This window comes from Copadichromis virginalis, linkage group LG19 (genome assembly GCF_057382275.1).
Source record: "Copadichromis virginalis isolate Kocher_CV1m ecotype Utaka linkage group LG19, C_Virginalis_male_GT1.1, whole genome shotgun sequence".
Taxonomy (NCBI): domain Eukaryota; kingdom Metazoa; phylum Chordata; class Actinopteri; order Cichliformes; family Cichlidae; genus Copadichromis; species Copadichromis virginalis.
In genome coordinates, this window is record NC_140636.1 from 22,133,273 (window position 1) to 22,150,336 (window position 17,064).

The 17,064-nt window shown below is 39.9% G+C and overlaps 1 protein-coding gene across 1 annotated transcript; it reads left to right on the forward strand.

Annotated features, from left to right (window-relative positions):
- The first annotated feature begins 11,567 nt into the window (after nt 1-11,567).
- Nucleotides 11,568-16,442, forward strand: cox16 (cytochrome c oxidase assembly factor COX16). The gene is made up of 4 exons (XM_085441923.1): nt 11,568-11,722; nt 12,938-13,015; nt 14,972-15,040; nt 15,610-16,442. The coding sequence occupies exons 1-4, from the start codon at nt 11,663-11,665 to the stop codon at nt 15,721-15,723; spliced, it is 321 nt and encodes a 106-aa protein (XP_085298049.1). The 5' UTR covers nt 11,568-11,662; the 3' UTR covers nt 15,724-16,442.
- Nucleotides 16,443-17,064: the final 622 nt, after the last annotated feature.

The window sequence follows — 17,064 nt, forward strand, 5'->3', positions numbered from 1 at the left end:
TTTGCTCCAGGAATCATCAGTGGCATTTTTTTCCCCAAAGAGGGTTAAGTGGGGAGTTTGTGCCTGTAGTATATTTTCTTACATCTTTAAACTACCTGTATGACTCCTAAAATCCAAAGAAAAGCTGGTAGCCAGTATGTGTATATGCGTATATATATATATAGACATTTTTAGGCCATCTACTCATCGGAAGGTTGGTGTATTCCTGGCTGCTCCAGTCTGCATGCCAATGTACCCTTGAGAAAGACACTGAACACCAGGTTGCTCTCTGATGCATCCATCAGATTATGAATGTATGTGAATGTTACACAGAAACTAGAAATGGTGCTCGAATGAATGGGTGAATGAGATTTTTTACACAGAGCTTTGATTGCTCAAGTAGAGTAGAAAAGCCCCATATAGCAGCCAGTTTAGTTACCGTAGATGTACATAAAATGATTAAAATTATTCTCGATGTCACAAATTAGAAAAATAATGGAGAAAAAAAGTAGGGAAAAAAGAGGGCACACCGGAAAAGAGCCAGAGGCAGCTTTCGCTTATTAATAATTATCCTTGCGTTATTTGTCATGGCCTAGAGGTGAGTGAGATGGTTCTATGATAAAGTTGACATAGAGTGCCACAATAAGCCACAGAGAATATTCCTGTTAAAAACATAGAAACTCAGACATATACAGTGGCTTGCAAAAGTATTTGGCCCCCTTGAACTTTCCCACATTTTGTCACATTACAGCCACAAACATGAATCAATCACGTGAAAGACCAATACAAAGTGGTGTACACGTGAGAAGTGGAACGAAAATCATACATGATTCCAAACATTTTTTACAAATCAATAACTGCAAAGTCGGGTGTGCGTAATTATTCAGCCCCCTGAGTCAATACTAGAACCACCTTTTGCTGCAATTCCAGCTGCCAGTCTTTCAGGGTCTGTCTCTACCAGCTTTGCACATCTAGAGACTGAAATCTTTGTCCATTCTTCTTTGCAAAACAGCTCCAGCTCGGTCAGATTAGATGGACAGCGTTTGTGAACAGCAGTTTTCAGATCTTGCCACAGATTCTCGATTGGATTTAGATCTGGACTTTGACTGGGCCATTCTAACACATGGATGTGTTTGTTTTAAACCAGTCCATTGTTGCCCTGGCTTTATGTTTGGGGTCGTTGTCCTGCTGGAAGGTGAACCTCCGCCCCAGTCTCAAGTCTTTTGCAGACTCCAAGAGGTTTTCTTCCAAGATTGCCCTGTATTTGGCTCCATCCATCTTCCCATCAACTCTGACCAGCCTCCCTGTCCCTGCTGAAGAGAAGCACCCCAGAGCATGATGCTGCCACCACCATATTTGACAGTGGGGATGATGTGTTCAGAGTGATGTGCAGTGTTAGTTTTCTGCCACACATAGCGTTTTGCATTTTGGCAAAAGTTCCACTTTGGTCTCATCTGACCAGAGCACCTTCTTCCACATGTTTGCTGTGTCCCCTACATGGCTTGTGGCAAACTGCAAACAGGACTTCTTATGGTTTTCTGTTAACAATGGCTTTCTTCTTGCCACTCTTCCATAAAGGCCAACTTTGTGCAGTGCACGACTAATAGTTGTCCTATGGACAGATTCCCCCACCTGAGCTGTAGATCTCTGCAGCTCGTCCAGAGTCACCATGGGCCTCTTGGCTGCATTTCTGATCAGCGCTCTCCTTGTTCGGCCTGTGAGTTTAGGTGGACGGCCTTGTCTTGGTAGGTTTACAGTTGTGCCGTACTCCTTCCATTTCTGAATGATCGCTTGAACAGCGCTCCGTGGGATGTTCAAGGCTTGGGAAATCTTTTTGTAGCCAAAGCCTGTTTTAAATGTCTCAATAACTTTATCCCTGACCTGTCTGCTGTGTTCTTTGGACTTCATGGTGTTGTTGCTCTCAATATTCTCTTAGACAACCTCTGAGGCCGTCACAGAGCAGCTGTATTTGTACTGACATTAGAATACACACAGGTGCACTCTGTTTAGTCATTAGCACTCATCAGGCAATGTCTATGGGCAACTGACTGCACTCAGCCCAAAGGGGGCTGAATAATTATGCACACCCCACTTTGCAGTTATTTATTTGTAAAAAATGTTTGGAATCATGTATGATTTTCGTTCCACTTCTCACGTGCACACCACTTTGTATTGGTCTTTCACGTGATTGATTCATGTTTGTGGCTGTAATGTGACAAAATGTGGGAAAGTTCAAGTAGGCTGAATACTTTTGCAAGCCACTGTATAACAGCTGACCTACTGGGTGTGATGAAAAACCCATTATTACATGTAAATGCGCATACTTACAAAACTGTGATCCTCCAGAAATTGCTTAAATTTTATGGAATGTTTAAGGTTGAGCCCAGTTTAAGCAACAAGGACGTAGATCTATGTTTTTTAGAGCTGTCAATAAAGTAACTCTCAGCAGAATTGTGAGTGAAAGTCAGGCGACTTTTGAGATTAGTTGGAAGACAACAAAAACAAGAAACCCTTTACATTATGGAACCATTGGCAAGAGATATATTTGACCAATCACAGCCAGATGCTGAAACAACAGCCAAGGAAGAGCAGCACCGGCTGTTTGCTTGTATCGTATAGCTCAGTCCTGAGGAAGTGTAATGCTCTCCAAAGCTGCACTAAAGACGAGCATGCCACCCACACTAAAGTGCTGCTAGACCAGACAACGGAGGGCCTCAGCGTTCCAAAGAGCATAGATGTGTCAAAAAAGCAATGAAGCAATGAAAGTTTCAGCAATGAAACTGAATTTAAAAGAAAACTTAGTTGACATTCTGTTGCGTTGGCAACCACCAAGATCCCACTGCCAACAGACATTCAGTAATAGTCATTGCATAGTGTTAATAAATATCTTTCCCTAAACATGAAAGTTTTCTAAATGTCCTAGTTTGCGTGATTAAAATAAGTTATTATGTGTGAGAATCTCTCAAATGTCAAATACTTTTCCACTAAACAGTCGTCTTCTACATTGGTTAGGTTTTTTTTTTTAACAAACATTTATTAAAACTTATAGTTTGCTTTGGAGGCTGAATTGGAGGACCAGTGTAGGAACCAAAATGATCAGATAGAGATGCTCCAGAAACAGCTCCTAGCATGTCAAAATCAACTCCAAGAACAGGTAGTTAAACATAGCCAGGACCAGGAGACACTCAAAATGGAAATCAGACACCTGAAAGCCCAGCTCTGCTCCAACAAGACCATTCTTCAGGAACCTCTGGAAGAAAAAGAGACCGGAGAACAAGAACAGGAAGAAAAAGAGGACACAGACCTCATGTCTCTTCAGGAGCCTGCGGGAGAAAAGGACACCAGAGGTTAAGAGCCCACCAGAAGTAAAACCACAGAAAAAGAAGAAGCGGAACTGGTGTGAGTAATCACATCTTGACCACTTCTTTGCACCACATTTACATTTGCGTTAGTTCTCCTTAATTGTAGACCTTATTTGCTCCCAATAACAATTCTTTTCTCTACACATACGAACACATTTCTTGGTGAGGAGGAGCTGTGCAGGACCTGGAACAATTGTAAGTTATAGTTATAAAAGAACGATGCAGACAGATTTTTAGTATTGATATATGGAAAAAACAAACAAACCCCAAAGAACCCCCAAAAAAGAGTCTCCTGAAAAAAACAACAACTTTGACTTAATAAGCTAAAATGTCATCATTTGGTTTCAACACATAAATATTACTTTACTATTTTTATTGTTGTTGGTTTTTAAATTTAGCAGGTTTCTTTTATTTTATGGACATCAGCTATGCCATCAACCAACTGAGATACCTGCTATAAAATGAAACCGATTCTATAAACAGTTTGTTTCAGCCACAAATACTGTGAAAACATTTTCACAATACAGCGTTAAATTTGCAGTTAATGAGGGTTACTGAGTTAATGAGAGAGACGGAAGCATACCAGTGTTTACAGGAAATAAGCTCCGCAACGGAGCTGAAGAAGAGTCCGGATTATTGTTCTTACAGTACAATATTAATGATAAAAGTACATTAATGGCAGCATTATTTAATGACTGCGTGAATGCAGCCGATTTTAGTTTTATTGTGGTGAAGAAAACATTTTGGATATGTTATTGTATGAACAATTTCTAGACAAAAACAATTAAAACACTGTAAAAAAAAAATGCTTAAAGATCCAGTGTATTCCTTACTTAGAAATGACCTATCGGATGTGATACTAACACATTATTTACCGATCATCACCATATGATCCTGGCAACTCAACCGTTGTTCCCTCGTTTCATTAAGCATTTCTGCATTATCGCATTTCTGGACTGAATGCGACACTGCAGGCATTCCTTAAACTTTAAGAATCTGTTTTCCACACACACGTTTGGGACACTGCATTTACATATGTAAATAAAACCATTTCGATCAATTCACCTGGAAATACAAACAAAAAAACTATGATTTATAAGTGTGCGGGTGTGCGCATGTGCGAATGTAAACCTTTGATGCGTCACAAATATGAGAATTCGCGAGGGCACATAAAGGGACCTTAAACTCACCAAAATTGTCAGTGAACTTTTGGCGAGTTTTGAGATTAGTTGGAAGACAACAAAAACAAGAAACCCTTTACATTATGGAACCATTGGCAAGAGATATATTTGACCGATCACAGCCAGGTCCTGAAACAACAGCCAAGGAAGAGCAGCACCGGCTGTTTGCTTGCATTGTATTGGTCAGAGTCCTGAGTAAATGTAATGCTCTCCAAAGCTGCACTAAAGACGAGCATGCCACCCACACTAAAGTGCTGCTAGACCAGATAATGGAGGGCCTCAGCTTCCCAAAGAGCATAGACATGTCAAAAAATGTCGTCAAACGGATCAGCAGGGCTGTCCTCAGTGACCTTCAAAAGGTACTAACTGCTGAGAAACTGAAAAACACAATTACCACACCAGATCCTGCTGTGGACAGAATAATTGTGAAGGTTTTTCAGTTCTGTATGAACGAAATCCTCGAGCAGATTGCAAGGAGGCCAAGGGGTTTTTGGCGTGATGATGCCTTCAAATTCCTAATTGCTGCTGCTGTATTTATCTGTGCCATTCTTTTGGCGTCATTCCTCATCTGATAACAGAGCGTAACAGCTGCAGATGGAAGTTTACAACACATTTGCGTTAGTTCTCCTTATAATAATGAATAAAATTAATTAAAACAAATGAAAAAAGAATATTGGAAAAAAATACATGTCTCATTGTTTCATATATAAATTTCAAATAACCTACCATTTGATGTCAACATATATTTGTTACATTTGCAGTGCTCATAGTCTTATATTCTTATGACTCTGTTCATTTTATGAGTATATCCTTCTGCCATGCTTCACATATTTACTGCTGCTTGGCTAGCTTTAATCATGCCAGCATGAGCACAGGCAGAAAAAGGTACCAATCAGAGACATCACATGTAGCTTGTGTTTATGTTCAGAGTGACATCTGATTTAAAAGCAGGGAGAAAAGGACACTGAGATGTTCAGATGTTTTCTGACTCTATTTTTTTTTTCTTTTGTCATTACTCAAAAGAGCTACTTTTCAACTTTCAAACTTCTGTGTGAATATCAGCTTATTCAACATTTTTAACTTAACATTCAGCAATCATTTTTGAGGCAACAATTTTGCATAGTTTTTTTTTTTTTTAAGTTCTACGAACTAATTAGATTTTACAATGCAACAGCTACAGTTGCCCTGGGGAAATCAAGCAAAGGAAACAGGGTCTAGCTGGGTCTGGACTGATTGGTCTAGTGTTTTGTAGAAACGTACTCCATTTCTTTCATCACAGCTGTCCTGTGCCAGATGAGGCAGACATTATGTCAGAAACATCAGGAACCCTGAAGTTCATTCCAGTAATCAAATAGGACCCAGCAGCTCCCTCAGAGGGAAGAATTGTTTTTATTTATTTTTGTTTTCTTTTTTTGTTCTGAGACATGTGAAGCTAGAGACACCAGTAACCATAGTCAGTTGTCTTCCAGGAGCCAGAGCAGGTGACAGTGAGGGAAATTTAAAACTGCTGGCTGAGGGTAAATGTAAATTCAGTAAAATGAAAAAGGCAGTAATGACACCCGGTTACGTCAATCGGAGGTCATGAAAATCAATATTGAATTGGTGTGTAACTTTACCAGAACAATATCGGGCTCTGTAGTTTTCTCTGGTCCCCTCCCCAATTGGACCAGGAGTCACATGTTTAGCCACATGTTCTCCTTATATTTCTGTCTGTCTGAGTGGAGTCCAAATTCAAATTCAAATTCAAATTCAAATTCAAATTTTATTTGTCACGTACACAGTCATACACAGTACAATATGTAGTGAAATGCTTGGACAACTGCTCGTGACCTAAAGAAAACAAAAAAAGGAAAGGCTATGAATAAGATAGGAAATAAATATGAAAAATTAAAAAGGGTAAATTTAACTAGGAAGGAATAAAATATAAATTAAGGTTAAAAATGAAATAACTGTACAACACAAATTAGAATGAAGGGTAAATTTAACTGGGAAAGAATAAGATAAAATATATAAATTAAAGTTGAAAATAAAATAACTGTACAACAAAATACACAATATAGAACTATATAAGAATGTATGAAGAAATATAAATAAATATATACACAATAACAGCAGCTGTACAAGTATTAACCGGAAATGAAGAATGTAGTGACCAGTGTTGTGCAATCCACATTATGTCTTGTGCAGTGCAAATATGCTTAAAGTGATTTAAGTGATGAAGTGAAAACAATGTCCAGAATGTCCAGTGTGTGTGTAAGAACCATATGTGTGGGTCAGTACTGTGTGGTGGTGTGATTGAGAGACCGTATCGCCTGCGGGAAGAAGCTCCTCCTCAGTCTCTCTGTGTTGGTCTTCAGGGAGCGGAATCGCTTTCCTGACCTCAGCAGAGAGAACAGTCTGTTGTTGGGATGGCTGAGGTCCTTCACGATCTTCCTGGCCTTGGTCCAGCACCGCCTGCTGTAGATTGAGTGCAGGTCAGGGAGCTCGGAGCGGATGGTGCGCTCAGCTGACCGCACAACCCTCTGTAGAGCTCGTCTGTCCTGCATGGTGCTGTTCCCGAACCAGGTTAGAATGTTTCCCGCCAGGATGCTCTCTATGGTGCACGAGTAAAAGTTCCTGAGCACCTTGGAGGGCAGTTGGAAGTCTCTCAAGCGTCTGAGGTGGTAGAGACGCTGACGGGCCTTTTTCACCACGGTGTTGATGTGACAGGACCATGACAGGTCCTGCGTGATGTGAACTCCGAGGTATTTGAAGCTGTCCACTCTCTCCACTGGGCACTCGTTGATGACAGGGGTCTGGTAGTTCCTCTCCTGCTTAGTGCTGAAGTCCACTATCAGCTCCTTTGTCTTACTGACGTTTAGAAGGAGGTTGTTCCTCTGGCACCAGTTCTCCAGATTCCTAATCTCCTTCAGGTAGGCCGTCTCGTTGTTATCAGAGATCAGGCCCACCACGACGGTGTCGTCAGCAAACTTGATGATGGTGGTGGAGCTGGTAGTGGCCACACAGTCATATGTGTACAAAGAGTACAGCAGGGGGCTCAGAACACACCCCTGGGGGGCTCCAGTGCTGAGAGTGGTGGAGGTTGAGACATGTCCGCCCATCCTTACTGCCTGTGGTCTGCCAGTTAGGAAGTTGGAGATCCACTGACACATAGATGAGCTGAGTCCCAGATGCTCCAGCTTGGTGGTGAGTGTGGAGGGAATTATGGTGTTAAATGCAGAGCTGTAGTCTATGAAGAGCAAAAAACAATGTGGGTTTTATCAATAATTGGGAATCCCTTCCCAGACGCCTTAATGCCCACTCACATCCTGGGCCATCTGATCTCAGGAATTCGCATGATAAGGTGGGGCCAGGTTTCACAATGAACTCACCCGAAACTCTGGCTGATTGGGACCCACACCCAGTTTCACACCTTGGCTCAGGCGATTAGAGGATCATCAGGGGGTCCTTTTGTCCCTCTGTGGGGGGATACTCCCACTAGGTTTATATCTGGGACTCTCCACCATTTGACCTCAGAACTGAAGAAGCTTCTCGGATGAGAGGTGAAACGTCTTCAAGTAACTTAAAGAAGTCCAGACGCTTTTCTTTGCAAGCTCCTTTGACTACGATGACCTGGATGACTGAGAACCTTCACAGACATCCAATTGGTAAAGTAAATCTGCTTGGCATCTTTCTTGGCCTTCAGACAACAATTCTGATGGCTAAAGATCCAAGGGGACAGGCAAATAAATAAATAAATAAATAATTGGGAAACTTTCTGGAGGAAACCTGGTCTTGTTAGGAGTTATGGCATCTATCCCACGTTGGATGGAGCAGCTCTCATTTCTACAAATCTGGCCAAATTGATTAAATCCCCCAACATGTGACTATCCAAAGTTAGGACCAGGAAGCAAAGTTGCAGTCTTAAACACCTCTCTGCAGCTTCTCTCCTCCTGTTATCCCCCTAAAAATTCCATCCCTTTAGCAGCTCGCAAACAGGCAAAAAATAAACTAAAAACCACCAAAAAAACAACTTAAACATAAAAAATCACAAAGAAAGAACAATATCCACATCTGCACCAAAGAGTAAAACAGACATTTTATCTGATTTAGTGTTCAGCTCAGATAAAATAATTATTGTGGCTAATTTTAACATTCATGTAGGTGCTAAAAATGACGCCCTCGACACAGCATTTAATCTGTTATTAGACTCAATTGGCTTCTCTCAAAATGTAAAAGAACCCACCCACCACTTTAATCACACTCTAGATCTTGTGGTATATGTGTACCCTGGTGCTATATATATATATAGCACCAGGGAAAAATAGAGCATCAAATCAGAAGTACTTGACTCCCTGGTATAATTCTCAAACACATAGCCATTGCACAGCAGCTTTACACTAACGGACCTGCAAAGTGTTGGACTGATGCCAACACAGACCAGGTCCCTGACAATAAGAAAACAGCAGTTGTTGTGCACAAGCGCTTCACACATGAACTCAAAAACTCTTTGAATAAATGTTTTGTGTCATTATCAGGATGATCAGGAAGAGGAGTACAGAAGTCTGGTGAGGAACTTTGTCGCATGGAGTCACACAAACCACCTGCAACTCAACACCTCAAAGACTAAGGAACTGGTTGTGGACTTCGGGAGGTCCAGAGAAGGTCCACTGCCAGTTCAGATAGAGGGGGAGGAGGTGGAGGTGGTCAACAAGTACAAGTACCTCGGGCTGTGGGTGGACAATAAACTGGACTGGTCATGCAACACAGAGCACCTGTATAAAAAAGCCCAAAGCCGACTGTACTTCCTCAGGAGGCTGAGGTCTTTTAACATCTGCAGGAAGCTCCTGAGGATGTTTTACCAGTCAGTGGTTGCTGGAGTACTTTTCTATGCTGTGGTGTGCTGGGGGAGCAGCACAGCAAAGAGGGACTCATCCAGGCTGGAGAAACTGATCAGGAGGGCTAGCTCTGTGGTCGGCATGAAGCTGGACACTCTGGTGACAGTGGCAGAGAAAAGGACATTAAAGAAACTGATGGACATTATGGACAATGCTGGGCATCCTCTGCACACGGCCATAAACAACCAGAAGAGTCTGTTCAGTGACAGGTTGCTTCTCCCCAAGACAAGAACTAACAGACTTAAAAACTCCTTTGTCCCACACGCCATCAGACTGTTTAACTCCTCTCTGGAGGGGAGAGGGAGGGGAAACAGGAGGACAAAGGAGGGGGGAACAACTAAGCTGCAGTGCCTCTGCACCTCACTGTACAATACCTTGTGCAATACTTTTTGTAAATAGTCAACGGTGCAATAGACTCAATACTTGAAATGTGCAATTCACTTGTATTTTTATTTTTTATTCCTATTTATTCTATTTATCCCCTTTGTATATTTTATTTATATTTGTCTCTGTATTTATATATGTGTGTGTGTGTGTGTGTGTGTGTGTGTGTGTGTGTGTGTGTGTGTGTGTGTGTGTGTGTGTGTGTGTGTGTGTGTATATATATATATAACAGTTCTGTAACTGTAACTTCGGTCGTTGCTGTGCTTTTTTTGGAAGTCGAATTTCCCAGAGGAACCCACCCGAGGGATTAATAAAGTTCTATCTTATCTTATCTTATCTTATCTTATCTTATCTTATCTTATCTTATCTTATCTTATTAACTGATATTTTCTGGTAATAGAAAAATTGAAAGTTCTGTTTATATTACCATTTCCAAGCACTTCTTTTCACTTATTATGACTCATTTGTTTTACATATAAGATATTGTTTATATTGTTTGCTGCTGTGTTTTGTGTGAATGTACTTCTTTATATCCTTAAACATACAATTACAACCTAATACACCATTTGCTCAAAAATGCGTAAATTATAACTTATCAAATTAATCTGTGCTTAGTACACAACAATTAATGTTAAATATTCTTTTATTCTCCTCAACTCAAACACTATACTAAAATATAATGACAGCGTCCATCTCATCATAAAACAACTAAACAGCTAATACACGAGGACATGAACAAAATAACTCAGAAACTTTCAAATTTGAGCATTTTCATTTCCTTGAAATCAGGTTCCTCTCATGTAAATGTGTTTATATACATTCATTCAAGTGGCTCCCAAGTGTTTTCTTCAAACAGGACACCCAACAAACAATAAATGTCATTTTTAACGATATGTTCACATTTACAGAGTACCAGAGTACCTTTAAGTTAGAATCACTGCCTTGTGGTTGTTTTGCCTCAGCCAAACAGTTAAGGTGTGGTTTACATCCATGTCTGTCCACTTATGATACAGTATACACACATAGTCAATTATAGCCACTCACCTTTAATTACTGAATTGCATTTACTTCATCAGTGACGGAGCTGTAATTTGCCATTATTTGAATACATTTGAACTGAAAACATTTGAAGGTCACTTTGTGAAATTCTCAGAGATGTTTTTTCATTATTGTGTAAGCAATCATCAAACAAAAAACGTTTTATCAGTAAATTGCTTAATCGAAACTATTTCAGTGCAGAATAAACTTCAGTTGGTGTATCTTTAAAAAAAATAATTTTCATCTGGTTTTGTGGGATATAAACTACTTCAGATCACCTTTGGATATTTTGGATAGAACTCAGTTTTGTTACACCTGACAGCAGCCCTTTCCACTACTCTCCAAAGCTTTCTGTGAATCATTTTATATTATTTAATTGAATTTGGATCATCTGTACTAATCGTCAACATCATCAGTCTCAAATTTGTTGCAGCTGATCTGTTTAAAGAATTTGGCTGGTTGCCTAGTTAGAAATTAGAGGGTGCATAATAGAGAAAGATATCTATTTTTATTTTTATAAAGATATTTCAACAAAAGTTTCATGCTACAAATTCACAGGATATAAAATGATTGGTGCTCAAAATATCCTGCTGGGAACATTTATAGAGCCCCTGGTTGAGCGACATGAGTAAAGATCTGATATTTTACTTTTTATCTAAACCAACGAGAAAAAATGTGACAAACTCATTTCCCTTATACGAACAGTCAACGGAACAATTCAGCGTGCCCTCAAAACTATACGGACCAGTTTGAGTGTGGGACCTTTCCAGGAAATGCATCTCAGATGTCACCTGTTTGTTGTTTGAACCTGTAACATGGGCTTGTAGTCTGAAGGAGAGTTATGTTTAATTTAAAGTTGCTGCAGAAAAACAAAACGGTGAAATATGGAATCCCTATGCTTGTAAGTAACTTTTATGCGACGATATTTACGGAGACTAAGCAGTTTGAGCTAATATTTGCTAGCAGCTTAGCTGTTTTATGAATACATGACCCCACCGTGGTGCGTGTAAATGACTTCTTTAACCAGTTCACTCCTAATATTGAAGTAAGATCTTGTATCTGGAACTTCATAATAGTATTAGTTGTTTTTTCGTTTTGTCTTAGTTATAGTTAAATTGGGTGTTAAAGCCCATTTTGGGCATTTCCTTTCTTTGCTGTAACGACATTTATCTTTAATCGTGACTGTTTAACAGTATTTCAAACCGAATCCCAGGCTTCTATAGTTAGGTATACAAATGTGAGTCGAAGCATCTTAAAGGTTGTAGTGCTTGGTTTTGTTGACAGTTTTAGGAAGGAAGCTGTATTTGTTCGTCTGGTAGGCATACAGGCCCATACAGTGGACTAAATCATTAAGGTTTTAGATAGTTAGCAATTCTTGTTCTGTTTTGAAAGTCTTGAAAGCTACAGTGACCGCAGCATTTATTTTCTTATTTATTTATATCCACTTTAACGAGAAATACCTAAGTTATACCATAAAGTACTGTGCAAAGGTCTCGAACCATTCCTGGATTCTTTATATTTTGCCTATCCTTCCTCGTAAGTCACATCCTTACGAAATAAGGGAAATAATCGGTCAAGGACATGACAGATGACCTCACAGGTGCATTTCACCCTTCAGATCCATCTACTGTTCACCTCATCATAAATGGTGTCACTGGCTGTCAGGAAGCCACTCTTAAGGAAGGGAAACAGGAGTCATCCTGAAAATCAGTGACAACAGGTCTGTTGCAGTAATGAATAGAAATCTTATCAAATTATTGGTTCAAACTGTCACCAATATGTGCAGAGGACCTCAGGAGACAGGTACAACAATCCGTTAAACATTGTAGAGGTCTGTCATGGTTTGGAGATCTTCTCAAAAATGATGGAATTATGAACACAGAAAGTTACCATCAGATTTGATCCACCATGAGAAAGCACGTGATCGGCAACAGCTTCATTTTTTCTGCTTTATATACTGTATTTACATGTGTGTTTATTTCAATAAATTGATTGCTGCTATTTACTGATTTACCTAGCAAAATATTACAAAGTGTGGAGTGCTTCCAGACTTTTGCACGGTGCTGTAGATAACCACAATGCTTATGGTTCCATTCTCTTATATTTCTTATTTCAGTTGCTGGTAGTTGGTGGTTCCTTTGGCTTGCGGGAGTTCACACAAATCCGGTATGATTCCCAGAAGATCAGAAAAAGGGTTTGTAGTTTGATTCCTTTTGTATTTTAAGAAGAAGAAAAAGGATTTGGTCGAGGTTTATTCAAAGTCAGTTAATTGTCAGTTACATTTAAACTCCCAGATCTTTATGGTTACATAAACTGTTAAGTGGGAAGACCCCTTCCTATACAATGTAATTAAGTGTACAGTTAGCGGGTAAAATAATTTCTCTCTGTACAATACAGTAGACAGTGTGCAAGTTCTCCACCCAGTGGTTGGAACTGTAATTGCAGCAGATTTCCTCCCAAGTGTAAGGTGTCAAAACAAAACACACTTTGTCTCATTGTTAAGACTCCTGGATTGTTACAGATTAGTACAGTGTGGTCAAGTTTTAAGACATCTGAATTGAATACTTAGTCTACCCATCTTTTCAGGCAAGCGGTAGAGTCGGTAGAAGAGCAAGCTGGGAGAACAAGTTCTAATAATACATTAAATGACAACCAATTCATTAAAATGATAAAAGGTTGGGCATTTATTAGAAGGCATTACAGTCTGATAAGCTGGCTGTGAGGGGAAGTAATAGCACAAGTTTTGTGTTATTTTATTTCGACATACGTTGATGCGTGATACCTGGGTGGGAGCCAGATAGCAGGGGCTTCTTTTCTTATTACTGTCCATGTGAAGCAGCACTAGACTGATGATGATGATCATCATCATCATCATCATCATCATCATCATGGTGGAGGAGGAGGAGGGCATTGGGCCCCTGGCACTGTGCCTGTGCAGCAGCCCCCACACGTATCACTCTCTTCTGATTGGGCCTGCAGCAAAGAGAATCTTGTTCCTCTCTCTCTGACACTGTGGAGTAAATGTTGAACTCTGCTGTGTGTGTGTTTGCATGTATAATTTAATGCATGGCATATCTAAAAAGTTGTATGCTCATGATTAAAACCACTCTTACTGTTTTTAGCTTGCCTGTTATTGGCCAGTTTCATTCTTTTGTTCTCGCAGATAAGTGCTCACTTAAGTCAGTGAAGCCACTCAGAGTAAGTCACTGTGTGATCCAATTTGCATCTTCCCTTCAATGATTTGATTTAGCCTGTTGGCAGAGATGAACCTGAATGCCTTTTTTTTAATTCCCTGTTCAGATTTTTGTGAACTTTCTTTATTTCTGGCATACCCAGTTTGTACCCAGTTTCAGCTGCTAACACCTCCACAGCAGGTACCTGACTAACTTAGGCAATTAATTCCCTGGTGTCAATGCTCTAGAATATTCTATATATTATTAATAGGCTGTAGTAATGTAGGTCTAATTGTAAATCAATCATGGTGTTATGAAATTCATCAGTCAGCTGTGTAACTGCAGCATTATTGCTGTGAAATATTAGAACTCATTAAAAGTAATGATTCGGAATGGGATTCATTTCAGCCCTATTCTCAGGCAAAATCAATTTGAATTGCAAAGTCCTCATAACTCGACTGGACTCAACTCTCTCTCCGATAACCTTCTTGTGTGTGTGTGTGTGTGTGTGTGTGTGTGTGTGTGTATATGTAACTGAACTGGGTAATGTTGATGGCAATTCAAGGAGAACAATTTGTACAGTAAAACAGGGTAAATTGGATCCTCCCTCTGGGTTTAGAGAGTTCTACACCGGTGAGACAAAGTGTAGAGTGTTTCTTACTTCTATTTATAGTCACAAGGAAAGTAGTTCACCTCTTCTGCATATGTCATCTTTTAAATAGCATAATACATAATATTTAATAACATTGTGGGAAATGAAATGGTGACCTCATTTGCAAGTTGCAACTATACAAACCTTCTCTTACCTCATTTTAGTACTTTTAATTTCCTCTTAACAAACTATCTACAAATCAGTCATTCAAGCAAGGGGAGCCTTTGCATAATCTCTTTATTTCTTACTGTTGGAATTTAATTCTGTGACGCTGTGACAGCTAAGTAAACATTTTGTTTCCCCTCTTTTTTCCCCCATCCTGCAGTTGGATCCTTCACTGGAGGCTAAAGTGAACATCCAGAGGCAGCCGGTCATACTGGAAGAAGAGTACGAGGTAAGGGGAACAAGGCTGTGAGACTAGCAGTGGAATAGATCAAAGACTCTGACTTGTGTAGTGTGTCTGCAAGAAAGCTGGGAGAGCAAAAATCATGCTTTTAAGTGTCAAAATGCCTCACTGACAGAATTTTTGGTGCATTGTTAAAAATTTTAAGTACCAGGTTAATTTACAGGAAAGATTGACAAGATAGTGAAACCTGCTGTGATGTATGGTTCGGAGAAAGTGGCACAGACAAAAAAGACAGGAGCTGGAGGTGTGGCAGAGGAAGAGATGCAGAAAGTGAAGATTTGGATGTGGACAAGATTGAAAATTAGTACATCGGAGGGACAGCACAGATTGAGTGGCTTGGAGACAACGCTGAGATGGTTTGAGGATGGTGGATGTATTAGACAAAAATGTTAAATATGGAGCTCAATAAGGCAAGAGGAGAGTTTGTGTGACAGAGGAGGATGTTAGCATAGGATGAGATGGGGGCAGATGATCCTCTTTTATATTTTTTTGTTTGTTTTTTCATTCAAGGCATCTTGGAGTTTAACTCTGCCTCTTGTGGGTTTTTTGCTTTGCAGAAGCTAAAGGAGATGAATTTGGACGAATGGAAGAACATCCGTGGCCCTCGTCCCTGGGAGGACTCCAGGGAGTACCAGGAGCAGCAGCGCAGGAAGCTGAGCAATAAAGACTGAGACTGGAGGACATCAGGCTGAGCAGGCACACACACAAATACACACCGGGAACATTACAAGAATGAACTGTGGAGAGACCTGAGATTCAGTTATGGTAGTCTCTGCAGCTTCAGGGCCTGGACTCTTTTGTCTTTGCTTGTGCAGGAATTCAGACTTGGGGAATATACATTAATAGGCGATAATGGTTTCTTCTGGTTGTAACATGTTCACAGCTATTAGTCAGACTGATGTATCATCAGGACCATTTCTGCGTTCACAGATTCATGTGGTGTCCAATATTAAGTAATATTATTATTAATATATATTTATATAGATATAATGCAGTCATAAAACACATGCTGTCTCCATTGTTTTCAGCACGTGGAGCAGAGTAGGCTTCACACCTGAATACGTGGTGGTGCAGAGTCAAGCGGTGTTTTCTGATTTGCTGGGAAGTTGATAGACAATGACTTTATCATCATTTTTTTACACCCAAAATACCAGCATTGTGATTGGCTCAAGCTGTCCATTACTACTATTATTATGCCATAGAAGCAAAACTGGTGTTATAATAAAAAAAAAAGTTGATACTTATAATTTAATGCACAAATATAAATCAGGTGTCACCTGTCTCAGCCAGCAGGTGGCCCATCTGTGTCCTGCTGCATCTTCCACAAAGAAAGGATTATATATCCATGTATGATTTACATGACTCAATAAATTATTGTTGTTTATCCACAGTGTTGCCTTCACTTTCATTTTGTTTTTGACAAAAGCTGGTGGATGTGGTGGGTCTTTGTTTACAATGGTATTGCATTGATTTACCAGTTGGAAGCATAAAGGAATAAATAAGAGAACAGTCCAGCCTTTCCTCAGGCTTTATACTTCTCGACAGTAATCTGTTTTTCTGACAGTTATTACTTTGCACTGCAGTGGATTTATTGTGCTTATAATAGAAATAGTATTACCTTTTTGCTTTTTTGGTCCTAAAAACAAAAGAACATGATAGTTTCTGTATGCAACAATGGCCCTAGATTCGTACGTTTAGGTAATGTGTGGGTGAGTGACAGATAATGCATGTGCTGCCTCATCTCATTCAGCTGTGAAATGAGATGTAATGAATATTCTTCAGGTGCATGAAAATGTCTTGGGATACATTTTCCGCAATCCCTTTTTTACGTTCCTGACTTTTGAGCTGTTTTAATACAGAGTGTTCTTGGGCTCAAGAAACAAACAGCCGATCATATGTGAGGGTTATTTTTCCCATGCACAGGTTGTACAAAAATACATCTTGCTCAGAGTGCTGTTTTGTCATAGGCTGTTTGAATGTGTGGCAAAGCGCCATGAAGTAGCAATCGCCTC

What these genes read in the sequence shown, in the direction of transcription:
- cox16 (XM_085441923.1), top strand. Translation starts at nt 11,663, where the DNA reads ATGTTTAATTTAAAGTTGCTGCAGAAAAACAAAACGGTGAAATATGGA. An exon ending in AATATGGAATCCCTATGCTT is followed by an intron (nt 11,723 to 12,937) that starts GTAAGTAACTTT and finishes TTCTTATTTCAG; the next exon opens with TTGCTGGTAGTTGGTGGTTC. An exon ending in CCCAGAAGATCAGAAAAAGG is followed by an intron (nt 13,016 to 14,971) that starts GTTTGTAGTTTG and finishes CCCATCCTGCAG; the next exon opens with TTGGATCCTTCACTGGAGGC.